Genomic DNA, 14651 nt, shown 5'->3' with positions numbered 1-14651 from the left:
CTTTTAAGTGGATTCTTGACTTCATTACTACGGGATTCCCTTGATAAAATGATCTATCAGCTGATAACAATGATGGATTTCTTGTTAATCTCATAGTTTTCGAACAGTGGGTATTTCACGTTTTATGTGTATAAAGGCATGGCGACAGAAACAGTTAAAGGAAAGGCAATTATGTTTCTTGCGACAGATATATAATTTGTTACCGTACAACATATTTATAACAAGCTGGGTTATTTCTCATTGATTGTAGTTTTCTCATCAACTATATACACTTTGACAATTCGTTATTTGTTTCAACATAAGTCATGCGAAAAACGTCAATTTTTAATTCACCATAAATGACGGATTTCATTAATACACGATGTTCATAAGACGTTTATTGATGAATATAAGGCTATTGAACGATGCTTATGATCTTATACCAGATAATGATAATGTTTTGTTGTCGTCACAAGGTAACGTTACTTTTTCGATTCAAGCAGACATGACGGACAATAAGTGCAAACTGCTTTCTTAACTCATGCATCCAATTATTTCAGATGCTCAAGGGCAAATTAATAATTTTTCACAACTCAATACGATTCATAGATAATACTTTGAAGAACTGAACATAATTGTGAATCGACATCACTTTTCTTTTTGAGAATCTAATCAACCTTCAAGATGAACTTAGATATATTTGTCAATAAAAACCCAAGGTTGATTTAGAGATATCATGTAATAAGTGAACTTTCAATCTTTTCACACCATGTTCTATGAAAGCTTTTTTATTTTTTACAATGCGACTTCTAGTTTTCACGAATCTGGTATTGCGCTACTAACGTTGCTAAGAATATCAAAACGATTAAGAAGAAGACAAGGTCATAAATTAACAAGATTATACTAGTGTTTATACGTATTCTCACCTATTTCGTCGACACCTTGTCTTAAGTAAAGTCTCGTTAACGTCCAGAATTCGAACAACTTCCAGGGACTCGCACATTTCTGTAAGCATGTGAATAAAATTTTATAACACTTGCCACTCGTCCATACAATTAAAGGTCAATTTATCGGCTAATGAAATTCATAGTAAAATGGAATATATAGTGTTATAATTTGGAAAAATGTTCATCGATTCAAGTGCTAGGCGGTATTTATTTGTCTTACTTTATCGCCGAGAAAGAAAAATATAAATTAATTGCGTGCTTAGTCATTGCCGAGCGCCGATGCTTTTCTTGACCTTATTAAAATACGATTAATCGTCTTTTCAAGACATCTGTGAAAATATCAGTATTTTTACGGATTTTTAAAATGAATCCTTCATGTTTTTATATAAAACTTGTTGCGTGAATTTCTCTTTTTTCACTTTTATCAGTGTTCTACGTTTTCTTTGAATATTTCATTAAATTAAGAAGCATCGGTGAAACTTGTTTAAATTATAAACATCGATGTTAATTTTTACGCCATTCAGAAAATAAATATCAACATTTCATTAATAACAACGTTACCATCAGTGAACAGCAAACACTATGGATATTTTTCACGGTCTCAAGTTTTCATCATAATATTGATGCATAATAAGTTTTTTTTATTTCCTTATCAATTGTATTTGTATTGAAGGCAATTCAAACATATTATCGATTTTTTAAGCCTCAAACTAAAATTTTCATAGTAAAAAATGTAATTAATGTCGCTATTATCAGCCACATAAATTCAATTAAAACTGTGCTTAAGTTTTTAATAAATGGTGTTTCATCATCAATAAAGTATATTTGAATTTGTGTATCAACTCTGCATAATTAGCATTAATTATTAAGTCTTCACAGTACATTAGTAAAACTTCAGAAATCGTACATTTTTGTAGTATGCCGCATAGAATATCTCAAAATATCCATTGATTAACGCTAGGTTAACGAAAATTTATACAATGTTGAATTTTTAGGTCAAGCAAATTTGGAAATTAGCGCCAGAAAACATCAACCACTTCGCACACGTCATGCCTGAGAATTTTTGCGTAATACTTTTAATTATCAAAACACTCCTAATCAAAAGCAGCGACCAACTTTGTAAAATTGCTCGCGTCACTTAACACACTAAAACAGATCTCTACCTTTTCTACCTCATTCAAGCATACGTTTAAAACGACAAATCGGTTAGAGCTGTTCTGATTCTTGTAGCGAACTTGAACAAACACTCGCAATACGCGATCTTATGAAAGTGCGGTAGTCGTTTTCGCATAAAAAAAAACACTGAACTTTCATCACTAAAAAAATTATATCTCCTAGAGAAATAAAAAGTTGGTGCATGTGCAAGAGAAAGAGAGAGAGGCTCGCGCGATCGGCCGCCTTCTCACGACTGAGTTCGACAGAGAGAACGTATACGTATACTCAGGCAGTTAGCTATGCTATTGGATGTTATCAGGAGTGGGAGATGCATATATATGCATTATGAAAATTGCTGCTCGGTAGCACGTGTGTATATTAATTATAGAACCGGTAAAACTCGTTCCATCAACGCCACTGTCGACTTTAATTTTCACGCACTCGTGTTGGTGTGTGTGAATGTATTTTGTTGCCGCCGTGACCGTAATTAAAAAAGTGTCCCTCACGGAGACACGCGTGCACAAGTGCATCACACTTACTTTTATTTTCCCCTGTTGCCTTCTGGAAATCGTGTTTAAAGAGAGCTTTACTCGGCAAATCGCACGACGGGATTTTATTTGTTTACGCGTCAGGATGACGTCTTTACGCCAAGGGTTTTATTACTTGACGTACAGCGGCTGTAAAAAACGTCGAGAGTTGTAAAAACAAGAAACGATGTTTTCTTTGTTACACTGAGCAAAATCGAGATCTTTATCTAAGAATGGTTTCATTTTGACTTCAGTGTGCACTTCTTTTATTTCGGGGTTCTTTTATTCAAATGAATGTAGCAACTGTGTAAATTGCTTTTTGGAAGTAGCGCAATCGCTGTGAATTTTTTCGATATTTACTGTCTGATGTTATTTTAATCAAATTTGTGACTTGAAAATTCGAAAGATTTAAAAAAAATTGTCTAGAGCATCGAGAAACATCGAAATACGTTTTATATTCATTTGCTCTACTTTTCCGCTACTGAATTATGAAATTGTTAATTAAGACACAAGCGTACAACGGATAAATTTTATTCAAATTATCGATGCTTCCGAATAGTGATATCGGCACGTACATATAAATCGTTACATAATGTTCGCCGCAGACACATTGATATTCAGACTTAACGAGCTTATCAGTGGACTTATATCGAAAACTTCAGTTGAGAAAGCAACATTTTTTTCTTTCTTGTAAAGGTCGATCAAATCTATTCACTTGTAATTGCATCTCGAATATTAATTAAAATCAATAAAATATTATATCCTTGTAAAAAATGTAGGTCGTGACTCAGAAAATAAAGCGCATTCCAAAAGAATCTTTTTTAAATTCAAAAATGCACCCTAATCATACCTTCGAAAGAATATTCAAATGCAGGACAATGTCTTTGCAATAAATAAATAAAAAGACGTGGTAGGTAGGTCGAAGATAGTATCGTGCGTTCAGTTTCTTCACTGACGCGATATCATCAACGTGAACCTCTATACAACATACGCCAAAACATGTCCTGCATCTGTTTATTCTAGTTTTCCTTTCATTTCTTAATGCGCCTGCCGACACGACTAGGCGTCTCGTCGTCACATGCGTGGATTCCTCCGCAAGAGAATCCCGATGCTATATTTAGATATTTTAGTCGCGCCGAAACAATTATAATACGCGCGACTTGTATCACTGGGACGAAGAAAAAAAGACGTACGACAATCTCGTCAGATCTCCCATTATACCTTCTAAAAAAATTGAACACGGCTATTTCCGTGCAAAAGTTCAAGAAACTTCTATTGGTCGCGAGATTGACACGGTAAATATAATGTGGGAAGCTATTGAAGTACTATTATTGACATTCATTTGTAGGTCACGTAGTTTCCACGTGCCTGTGAGCTTTAATCGTTAGGTATGATTTGTACATACAGATCATCGTTAAGTATGAATTATACATACCCTTCATCGCACACTCGCGTTGAAAGATAAAATAAAATGCCTGATCTTCTGTTTTTAGGGAGCACAGTGAATTTGAAAATTCAATACGAATGATGTTCGCTCATTCAGCTGTAAAATCAAAGAGTTTATATATATATATATATATATATATATATATATATATATATATATATATATATATATATATATATATATATATATATATATATATATATATATATATATATATGCATTTGCTGTGTGATCCTTATCTTTCTTTTTGTGTTCTGGATGTATTTATATTTTAACATTGATTGTACGATTTATGCATGTGTATTTAGGACGACTGTATCAATAAAAGACGCATGATTTTACGTTGTAATCAAGACTGATAAATAAAAGTACACACGCATACGTGCTTCAGAGATATTGTAACGTTTACATGAATACCGAATACTCATTGCGATGTTAAATTATTTTTATGAAACAAATTAAAATTTTCAAAGACTATTTCGTATGAAAAACAGTCAACTCTTGGACATATATGATAACATTTTCACTATAAACGCTGAAAATTTACCCGCAAAGTACATGTGATAGTTTTTTGTTTACTGCGGCCCCAGGCTGGCAAATTGAGCATTAAGTTTGTATCAAGTATAACACTGACAAATATAACGTGAACATTACTTACGTACAATTTTAACGACCGATGAAATTTTTAGTTAACTTTAATAGTTAAATTATTTGGACTTTTGATGTCGAGCTTATAAACAATAAAAATAATATGGTAAAATTAAAATAAGTTCGCAATCCCTATTTCCATTATCCTTCTGTTTCCGCTGATTTTTTATTTTACTGAGATTCGCTGAGAGATTATCAAATTTAACAAAGGTATTTCGTAACTTGGGCTAGCATTTTCTTGCAAATATAATTTTTTTAATCTAAAGATAACATTTTTATCACTTGGCGTGACACGTTCGTAACGTTGTAAATCTTACAAAAATAAATAGAACAATTCCTACAGCACGATAGAAAAGTGATTTTATATTATAGCTATAATTGTATTTATATATTTTTACTTACACACACACACACACATAATTATTTATCATATTTCGACAAGATTTGATATATTCATGTGACAAGTGCAATATACAATGGTCACTGAAAAATTTTTATTTTTAAAGAATATAGAACACGTACAATATAAATTTATTTATCATATTTAATAAATTATTTTTAGGTCAATCAACAGCAAGTCGATGAATAGTGACTGAGAGAACCAGGTCGAAACTTTTACCTTTTCAAGCTATAAAGATACTAATATTAGCTTTTCAATTTCCCGGATAGGGCAATAAAGCTTAAGCTTCTCACGCAGTGGAAAATTATTTTTAAAACAATGAATAAACCTATCGCAAGTTATCAGCTTTATACCACCAGCATAGGCTATTATAAATCATTTAATTCGATAACAAGAAAGGGCCTTATAAAGATGTTCTTTCCGCTAATTTAGTGTCAATTAATTATCATTATAAAACATTGTCGTGTAAAAAAAGTTCTTTTTTTTCTTTTTCCCGCTGTTTCTTTTGGTAACTTTGATTATACGGCTGTAAAAGCGACAAAACGCGTGTCGAGCTTATTAGACTTATTTTGTTATCTGAACAACGCTCAGCCATATTAAGATTGTCACCGCAAAGATAAAAACACCGCTTTATGCCAGCAAATTTTTTTACGACGTAAAATAATGATAATGTTATATAAAGTGATTTTGATACTTGTACTTTTTAATGTCACAGCTAACTTAAAGTGACATTGATCTGTATATAATTTTTATAATTTATGTATATTAACTATTATACTAAAAATTATAGTTATCACGAAAAATTAATCAATGATAACTGAAATTACCACAATGTTATTATTAAAACAAATAGATATAGGATTCAATATTATAGTTGTTGATTTGTTAAACTACAAATAATTCTATCGTAAATAAATATGAAAAATGAAATGTACATTTACAATTTGGATAACTGATACTTATGAAATAATAAACTGCCTTTTAAAAACAAGTCTGACAATTTTTCTCCGATTCCTGAGAAATTACCTATAATGAAACTGGTTTCTACCAAGGTTATTTGGTCTGCACTGGATTCAAGGTTTGCGTATCTCTTCTTTTTTTTCATTCTCTCGAAAATTAAAACCTTGGCATAACTGTCAAGTAGTATCGATGCATAAACTTCAATTAATTAAAATTCCAAAGGCACTTTGAATAATACAGAAAAAGTCCTCTCGCCAACTTACATAACGCAAGAATACCTGATAAGAGCGATTTGAAGAAAAATATCAATGAAAGAGATAACTAAAATTATACTTATTTAATTGAGCAAAACAAACAAGTGTTATCATTTCATCTCATAATAATTGATTTCTTCATGCTTACAATTAGAAAGAAGTACGAGATCGTAAATCAACCGCAAGGTTTCGCAAAATAATTCGCCCCCAAAAAAGTTTCTTACGCACAATGTAAATATTTGTAGCACAGAAAATCAAAAAGGAGTATGATAACGATACTCACCGTCAAAACACATCGATCGTCACCAAAGTCATCATGTGTTTATCCTGCATAAGCTGCACAGTGCATATACCAATTATAGTATATAGACACGTGTCGTTAAATTGTCATGATACAGCAGCGACCGCGAGAGTTCGCCCCCGCCGCCGCCGCGCACTTTGTTATCAAAAAAAGCCGAAGTTTTGAATGTTGCTGTCGACTGCCTCGACTGATTTGGTGCGCGTGCGCACTACGCGACTTTTGAATTCGCGCTTCTTACGCTGTCTCCGTGTTAGACTCTCGTGTCTTCGCGATAGACTATAGTTACGTGTGCACAATATCAAGTACGAATACTCGCGCGCACGCGTTCATGCATTCATGTACACGCGCACAATACACTCGTACATGTATGCGTATGTCCCGTACCGGCTCAGCGTGGTAGGGACGTTGGCTACTATTTCTGAATATTTGGAATGGCTTTGCTTTTTGTTATTAATATAAATGTGTCTTTTTCTTAGCGTTTATATCACGCCTTTTCATATGGCAAGCTTCATATGGCACTCGTGCTTCGCGTCGACATATCTCTGCGTGTGTATGTGTTGCTGTTATTACAATTCACTGCGAATTAGACATTGGATTTTTCAACACCAGTCACCAACTCTATTTTTTTATTCTTTATGTAGCTCGCGTAGAGCATGTACAATTTCAATTGCGTATGCAGCAACTGTTTCACTTTTAAATATTTTAGCTTGAGTTTCAGTAGTGGAATTTCTTTTTACGTCGAATAATTACGACTGATCGATTTTAATCGATTTTTAAAAGTAGCGAGTCTCTTTAGTCGTGCAATTAAATTAGCGCAATCAGTGCAACTGATAAAGTATATTATTCGTCTCTAAAGAACAATAACGAAATTGCAATGTCATAAACTCCACTTGTTCCAACCGTAAACACATACGCAAAAAAACGATCGCTGTTTCTCCGTCTTTTATCACAGAATTTTGTGCACTTATCGCCTTTTCTTTTCCTTCCCGATATAATATAGATGTTTCGAGACAGTTCACAGTTCTTATTGACAATCCTAGCGTCTAAATTTCCATACATCAGCTTCGTCGAATCTGGAGCACTAGATTTTTATTTCAGATCGCTGATACGCGAATATACGTTATTTCTATTTTGTTTGTGCCACACGCGCTTGGAAAACAGAGAAAGCTCACGTTTCGTGGCACACATACACGACTCGAAGATTATTACTGAGGGCGGTGAGAGGCGGCCCGAAGAATTTATTTGGCTTATCTCGTAGCGGCGTACGCGCTCGCGAGCTTATCTTGCGACGAGTAACAGCTGTTGCGCCGATCGCGACGCGGCCAGTACTAAACGCGCAGTGAGTCTAGCGAACGTACGCTCACTTGCTCGCGGGTTAAGTATATGTGTGCGAGGTTGAATGAGTGTCAGTGGCTGCCGCCGCCGCTGCTGAGTTGCCGAGTGAGACGGCCAACAAATAAAATGGAAACGGGAGCTGAGTATATGTGTATGTATCTGCGCGTGTGAGCGCTGTAACGAAAACGCTGTGTATATGAGACAGACAGAAAGAATCTCTGTCTCTCCTCTCATTCCTTTTTTTTTTAGATACGTAAGGTGTTTTAGGTGACGGCCTTGGCTATCCAATTTTGACGAACTTAAACGAGAAATTACGTTGGAGCAGGATCATTTACTATTGTTCGTGCTTATTATTAGTGCATTTATATTTGTGCAGCTTTCAACGAAATCATTAATAAAAACATCAGAGGAAAATTATTCTTTTGTCGATTATTCTTTACTGCTTGTCACACAGGGTGTTTTATATATTTTTGTTTTACTTTCGACAGATAAATAAGTTCTTTCCTTCTCCGTGTAGATAAAATCTGACAGAAATATCATCTTATCTGTTTACTTGATAAAATTTTCAAGTCACGAAAAAGTGAATTTTTCATGATTATTAACGTAAGATGTGAAAATGAATCATCTGAGAAATTATTTCTCAATTTTTTTGAACAGAAAATTATTTCTTAAATGTTCAAGTTGTATGTGGTATCAAAAAATTGGTGCAAAATCAAAAATTGATTGCGAAAATCAAATAAATGGTGCGAAAGACGAGAAATTTCATGAATTTTTTATCGCAGTTGACTTATTTCAAATGAAAGCTGTGACAAAATGTTATGTGACCGGTTAGTTTAATAAATTAATAAATATGCTCTATTCTGGAAATATCCATCAGAAGTAGTAAATATTGATTTTACTTAAGAAAAAAATTTATCTGTGCAAAGATTGATTGAAAAATATTACCGACATTGTTATACTTGTTGACTTGTAAGCAAATGATTTTCATTTTCACCGCGTTTTATATGGAGATACATTTATTCATTTTAGAGATATATAGGTTCATGGTAAATTAATTTTCTTTCATTAGAATTTGTAAGAAGTTTGAAGATATGAAAATTATGACACTGCAAAAACATTTTATTATTGAAATAAACTGTGAATTATTTTTGTTTGAATAAATAAACACTGAGTAGTTGATACTTCTTTCACTCACTCTCAATACCACGTCACTAATAAATAAGTCACTTTTTTAAATTTAAATATTAGCGAATAATAGAGCTCTAAATATTAATGTGCTCCAATCATGATGTCTCATTATTACTGCCATTTGTCAGCTCGATATACCAATTTGAAATAATTACAAATGTACTACGTGTAATCTTTAATTGGTTAGCGCTTTAATAAGCACTTTAACTTATTTCAGTTAACTATTTGTATAATATATATATATACACACACATATTTTCATCTCTTATATATATATATATATATATATATATATATATATATATATATATATATATATATGAGATGAAAATGTGTATGATAATCATAATTGTTTCAAGCTTAAATTTATTATCTAGATGCACCAATCTAGATAGACTTCTCACATTCATATCATTAAATTATAAAAAAGATATAGTTATCCAAAATATAAATATTGAAAAAGATATTAAATCTTTCATAGTATATATATTTTGATAATTGTACATAGTGGAAATACAATATACCATAAGTGAACAATCGAATATTTGGAAGGAAAAAGTGTAAGCTCCCAAGTAAAATATTAATCAATGTCAATAGCAGAGTACGAGGATTAATGCATACATTACACCAACATAGATATGAGTGGCTCTGCACGTGCCGGCGTTTCAAATTCTGGAGAATTTGCTGTAAATAGAAATATTATTAAACTTGCCAAATTTAAAATTACAAGCATAATAATTTTCTCATACTTACTTTCCATTTTCTATAATTAGCATCATAAAATGAAATCGATGAGTGATAGTCAAAATATTTATTATACGATCAAATAAAAATGGCTAGTGTTGATATTTAAATGCAAATCATAACAGATTGGCTAATTCGACATTTTTTTTCCCGAGCTATGAAATATATCGGAAGAAAATATAAATTAAGACTTATTTGAAAATACTTTCAATTTTCACCTTTCAATAATTTTCTTCTCTTTAAACTTCAATCGTATATTCAATATTTCTTTCAATCAAGCTATACTTTATCATATTTGCAAAACTTGTTTCAAATGTCGCAGTATCAAAAAACACAATAGTGAAGAAGTATCATCTCTCAATGTCAGTGCTGAAATGTTACACAAGCACAGGTAATTTTGTATTCAAACTTGATTTTAAACAACAATGCACTAAATCATTGCATTGTCGTAACAAAATTACTTTTGATACGCTTTCATTTAAATGCATGCATTTTCCTTCTCAAAGAAATAAAAAAAAGTTAGTATTCGATATTTGTTATAACAACTAAAGTATTCGATTAGAATTGATTATTATATGACTAATTTCTTTTAAATAATTATTACAATAATGATATCAACAATTTCGTGTCAATTGATATCGCAATAAGATGATATTAGTACCAAATTAGCGCTATGACTTTCGTTTGCAATAGATCATAAATTAAATTTTACTCTTTGTCTTATGCTTTGCAGCATATGAATTGCTTACCTTGCGATCTAACAACAAATCGTTGACTCATCCGATAAATACCTTAATGTTACACTGATAAATCGATGATAATTTCAGAATCAAACTCATTTTTTTGCACGCATTACACATGGCTATCAGACGTTCTCGTCACCTCTCATATTTGATTATGCAAGTAGCTTGCTTCTATAGATAACATATATGTCATAGTTTCTGTTGGTAGTATATTTACTTGTACTGTTATTATCAAATAAATGAGTTTAGCTTAAAAATTCAGAATATTGACTTTTATTCTGCCAATCGTGATAATTATATAAATCAATCTAAAAATTAGCAGTTACATCCAGGAATTAGACTTATCTTATTAAATACACACGAAATATTACAAAATGTATACAACTAATTACAATTTGTTTTACGATCAAGAAAATTAACCGTATAAGTCGGTCTGATATCAAATGCGATTAGAATGAATTGGTATCGCTAATTTAAAGTCTATAAACGTCCTTATGATAGCCGTTACGTGCTTTTTCAGTTAAAAATAGATCTATACGTAGGAAGATAAAATATATCAAAGACTTTTGTTTTTAACTTGAGTTTGCCACCAAAAGGAATTTAACCTAAAATTTCAAATTGGCTCGAGTCAAATACAAATAATATTAGAATGTCAGTTCAAGTTTGAAATTTTCAATCTAAATTTATGGCACATGAAATGTTAGTTTGTATATTTTTTTTAACAGCGTTCATCCATAAATTAGGTATACTATACTTTTCCGCTAAACACTAGCCTGATTACTACCGACCTGACTATGAATCTAAAAATATCTCTTTCAGATAATGTCAGAAGCAAAAATATTCGCAAATATTCTCCGCGATTTTGATGATTTTGTTGAGCTAATTTTAACGTTCCTTTTGAAACGTATTATTGTACTTAGAGCTTTATCACTCAAACTCAAGGAACCGCAATCGAAAGTTTGTTGGAATCCAATAAACAAGGCAACAGACTAAAACTGACTTTATTTACTCTTGAAATCGAATGGAGGGTTAAATCTTGCCTCTTGACAAAGTACATGGTGTCTCGCTTGAGACTTGCGAAGTAGAGCGAATCTAAAATTCACAGAGTTGCGATTCACACGTACACACACGCGCGCGCGCACTGGTATTGTCATGCAAATGACGATGATAACGGCAACAATGAAAGCAGATACGATATCAAAGTCAGTATGCACACATATACGTCTATATATGAAAACAGTCACTTACGATTGCGTAATTACACTCTAGGGACAGATAAGCTTTCTATCGTTTGTTTGTTAGATAGAGACAGTTAGAATACTGACTTTTTTACTTGCTGAAGTCACGAGATTTTTTTACACGCGATATAATGAAAATTGACAGGAAGTGTTCTCGAGCATCATCGCAAAGATCTGAAAATTTTCTTTGTGTAATTAGAGATATAATTCTAAGTGCGATGTGAGTTTCATCGCATGTTTCATCCGGGTATTCGAATCACCGTAATAACTATAAATCACTTGCAATCGCACTGTTAATTTGAAGAAAAGTAGAAAAAATAAAACAGTTACAGTACACAATTCAGTTCTTTCTTGTGTATTCCTGTTTGGATTCATTTCTATAAGTAAACTTACAATTTAGATAAATCAATCTTTTGACTGTTTCGAAATTCATGCTCTTGATTATTACCGCTTTAATTTTTCAATAAGCAATTCCACATGCAAGCATAATTTGATTTTTTCGAAAGTCAACATACTGAGTGAAAATCAAAATGATACTATATTATACTAGTAACTGCACATTTGCAAAACTTTGTAAAATATTCTTAAATACTATGTCTAAAAGTTTACGCAGAATATTCGTTATACCCTGCAATGAATAGTTAGTCTATATTTGTTGTTTGGGCAACTGGTCCCTTCTCTCGTGGCTCCCTCTATTGCTCACCGTGCATCTTTCCGGCCTCCCTCCCTCCCTCTATCGTTCACCAACAGTTCAGGCTCGGTAGGGGGGATCATCCGGCGTCTCCCCAATACACGACGTCACTAATAACGACGCAGAAGCAACATATCATCCAAAAGAGCATAGCTCCCTATCTTGTCCGATTAAATAAAACCGCGATTGTTTCAACACAGCTAACTGAGTCAAGATTCTTGAAAAGGACGGGGTGAACAAAAATAACGAATTTTATTTTAGCGGAAATAAGATACAAATAACATTTTTATTTGAAGTTAATGTTTTAATTTGCTCGAGAGCAAAGCAACTTGACCGTCGCAGGCCAAAAAGTAAAGTGAGTGAAAAGAAGCAAATTGTCGGTGGCTCGTCTCGTTCGAGCCGCCGTAGTATCCCTAGGAGGGTAGCCTCCCTCATTAGGCCTTACGCATCGTAATATTCAGACCACACCCCGTCTACTTGACAACTCATGCTCTCTCACTCGCTCCTCCGCTCGCTAGCCTATCGGTCCCTAGGTCAGCTAAGCAGCTTCCCCTTTTCGTCCTTAGGCGACTTACAAAATCCGGAAGTCGGAATTCCTACGAGGTCTAACGGCCTCCAAGAGTCAGACTCCTGAAGCCAGGAATTGGCTTTACGGCCACGAAACGCCTTTGCGCTCATGCACATCAAGTTCAACAGAAGCTGTGTGAGAGATTTTGAGTACAGCATTCTAATAAATACGTTCGCGTCGGGCACTTTACTCTGCGCGAGTACATCGTGTAAGTGGCTTAAAAAACTAACGCAGACTTTCTTTAACAATTTTTGCTCAAATTCGCCTTACGAAAATTATAATTTTTTTTTACTTATTACATAACCCACTAAACCACGAGGCCGAAGACAGGTAGTCATCGAATGCCGACATCTTTACTTGGTTCGGCCCTCGACTACCTGCGTCTTCCTAAGTGTCTTCTACTTTCACCCTTTCTAAACATTTTTAACAATTCTTTTTTAACAAAACCCTTCTCTTCTCGTCTTTATCGCGTGAACAGAGCTATTAAAAGAACGCCAAGATAAGTTTTTCATATCTTTTTGCTCACTCAAACGGTGGGCGGCTGCGCCTTTTCGGAGATTCGATATCGCATAAAGCGCCACATTCACTAGTGCCTGGTCTGCACCTGTATCTCCGTGTGTACGTCCACCCAAGGAATGGCCCCCCTTCCAACCGTCAGAGTGACTCCTTCACGACCCTTCAGTCACTGTAGGGTGGATCACGTCGGCCAATTCCCTCTTAGCCGAAACAGAGGACGAGGTCTGTCCACTATCAAGGAATACGTGTAGCGCTCTTCGTGTACATGAACACGAAACTGATCTACCTGGAACTCGTCGGTGACCTAACTATGGCCAGCTTTTCAGGAGCCTTCACCCGTTTCATCAGAAGGAGGGACGCCTCACTGAGATTTGAAGCGACAACAGCTCCAACTTTCGTGATGCATGCCTGGAGCTCCGACGACTGCTGCTGGAGGTCAAGATCGACTGGAGACCGATGAAAGGTACGTTTGCATAAGACGGCATCTCTTGGAAATTTATCCCTCTGGCGGTCCCCCACTTCGGCGGCCTCTGGGAGATTGATGCGAAGAGCATGAAGGTCCATCTTTACTGGATAGCCCCCCCCCCCCCCCCCTGAGGGCATCGCCACTGAGGAGTTCACAACACTCCTCGTCTCCATCAAGGCCATGCTCAATAGCAAGTCACTTGTACCGTTCGTCAGAGATTTCGGCTACTTGGACGTTTTAACGTCGAGCCACTTCCTCATCGGGAGTTTGGCCATCTCAACTCCCCAGCTACATTCAGCGACCGCCAATTTGGATCGGGCCCAGGAATGTGAACTCGTTCAGGCTTTGCGCGAAGAGTTCTGAGGTCGCTAGAGCCGCAAGTAGCTCAATACCTTGCACCAGCGCCTCAAATGAAGGACCAACTAGCCAAACCTCCAAGTCGGCGACCTCGTGGTCATCGCGGACCACTCACTCCTACATCCAGAAGAGAGATGACCCCTCAGCTGCATCCTCGAGACCCATCCAGGGCAGCCTCGTCCGCTCC

The 14651-nt window shown here is 34.7% G+C and overlaps 1 protein-coding gene across 3 annotated transcripts in view; it reads right to left on the bottom strand.

Annotated features, from left to right (window-relative positions):
• The window catches only part of LOC131670660 (uncharacterized), a 32392-nt gene extending 24314 nt beyond the window's left edge, over positions 1–8078 (bottom strand). Inside the window, exons 1-2 of one of the 3 annotated variants that reach the window (XM_058946430.1) lie at positions 6601–8078; positions 906–984 (exon numbers count right to left, since the gene is read on the bottom strand). In XM_058946430.1, the coding sequence (XP_058802413.1) occupies positions 906–984; positions 6601–6613 (92 nt within the window). In that variant the 5' untranslated portion in view covers positions 6614–8078. Of the gene's footprint in view, positions 1–905; positions 985–2089; positions 2317–6600 lie in introns of those variants that run through there. The other 2 variants (XM_058946431.1, XM_058946432.1) reach the window with 2 other exon arrangements.
• Between the last annotated feature and the right edge of the window lie 6573 nt (positions 8079–14651).

The sequence above is a fragment of the Phymastichus coffea genome, unplaced genomic scaffold, assembly GCF_024137745.1.
Source record: "Phymastichus coffea isolate CEN01 unplaced genomic scaffold, Cenicafe_Pcof_1.1 PCOF00113, whole genome shotgun sequence".
Classification (NCBI taxonomy): Eukaryota; Metazoa; Arthropoda; class Insecta; order Hymenoptera; family Eulophidae; genus Phymastichus; species Phymastichus coffea.
This window is presented reverse-complemented; position numbering and strand designations above follow the sequence as displayed.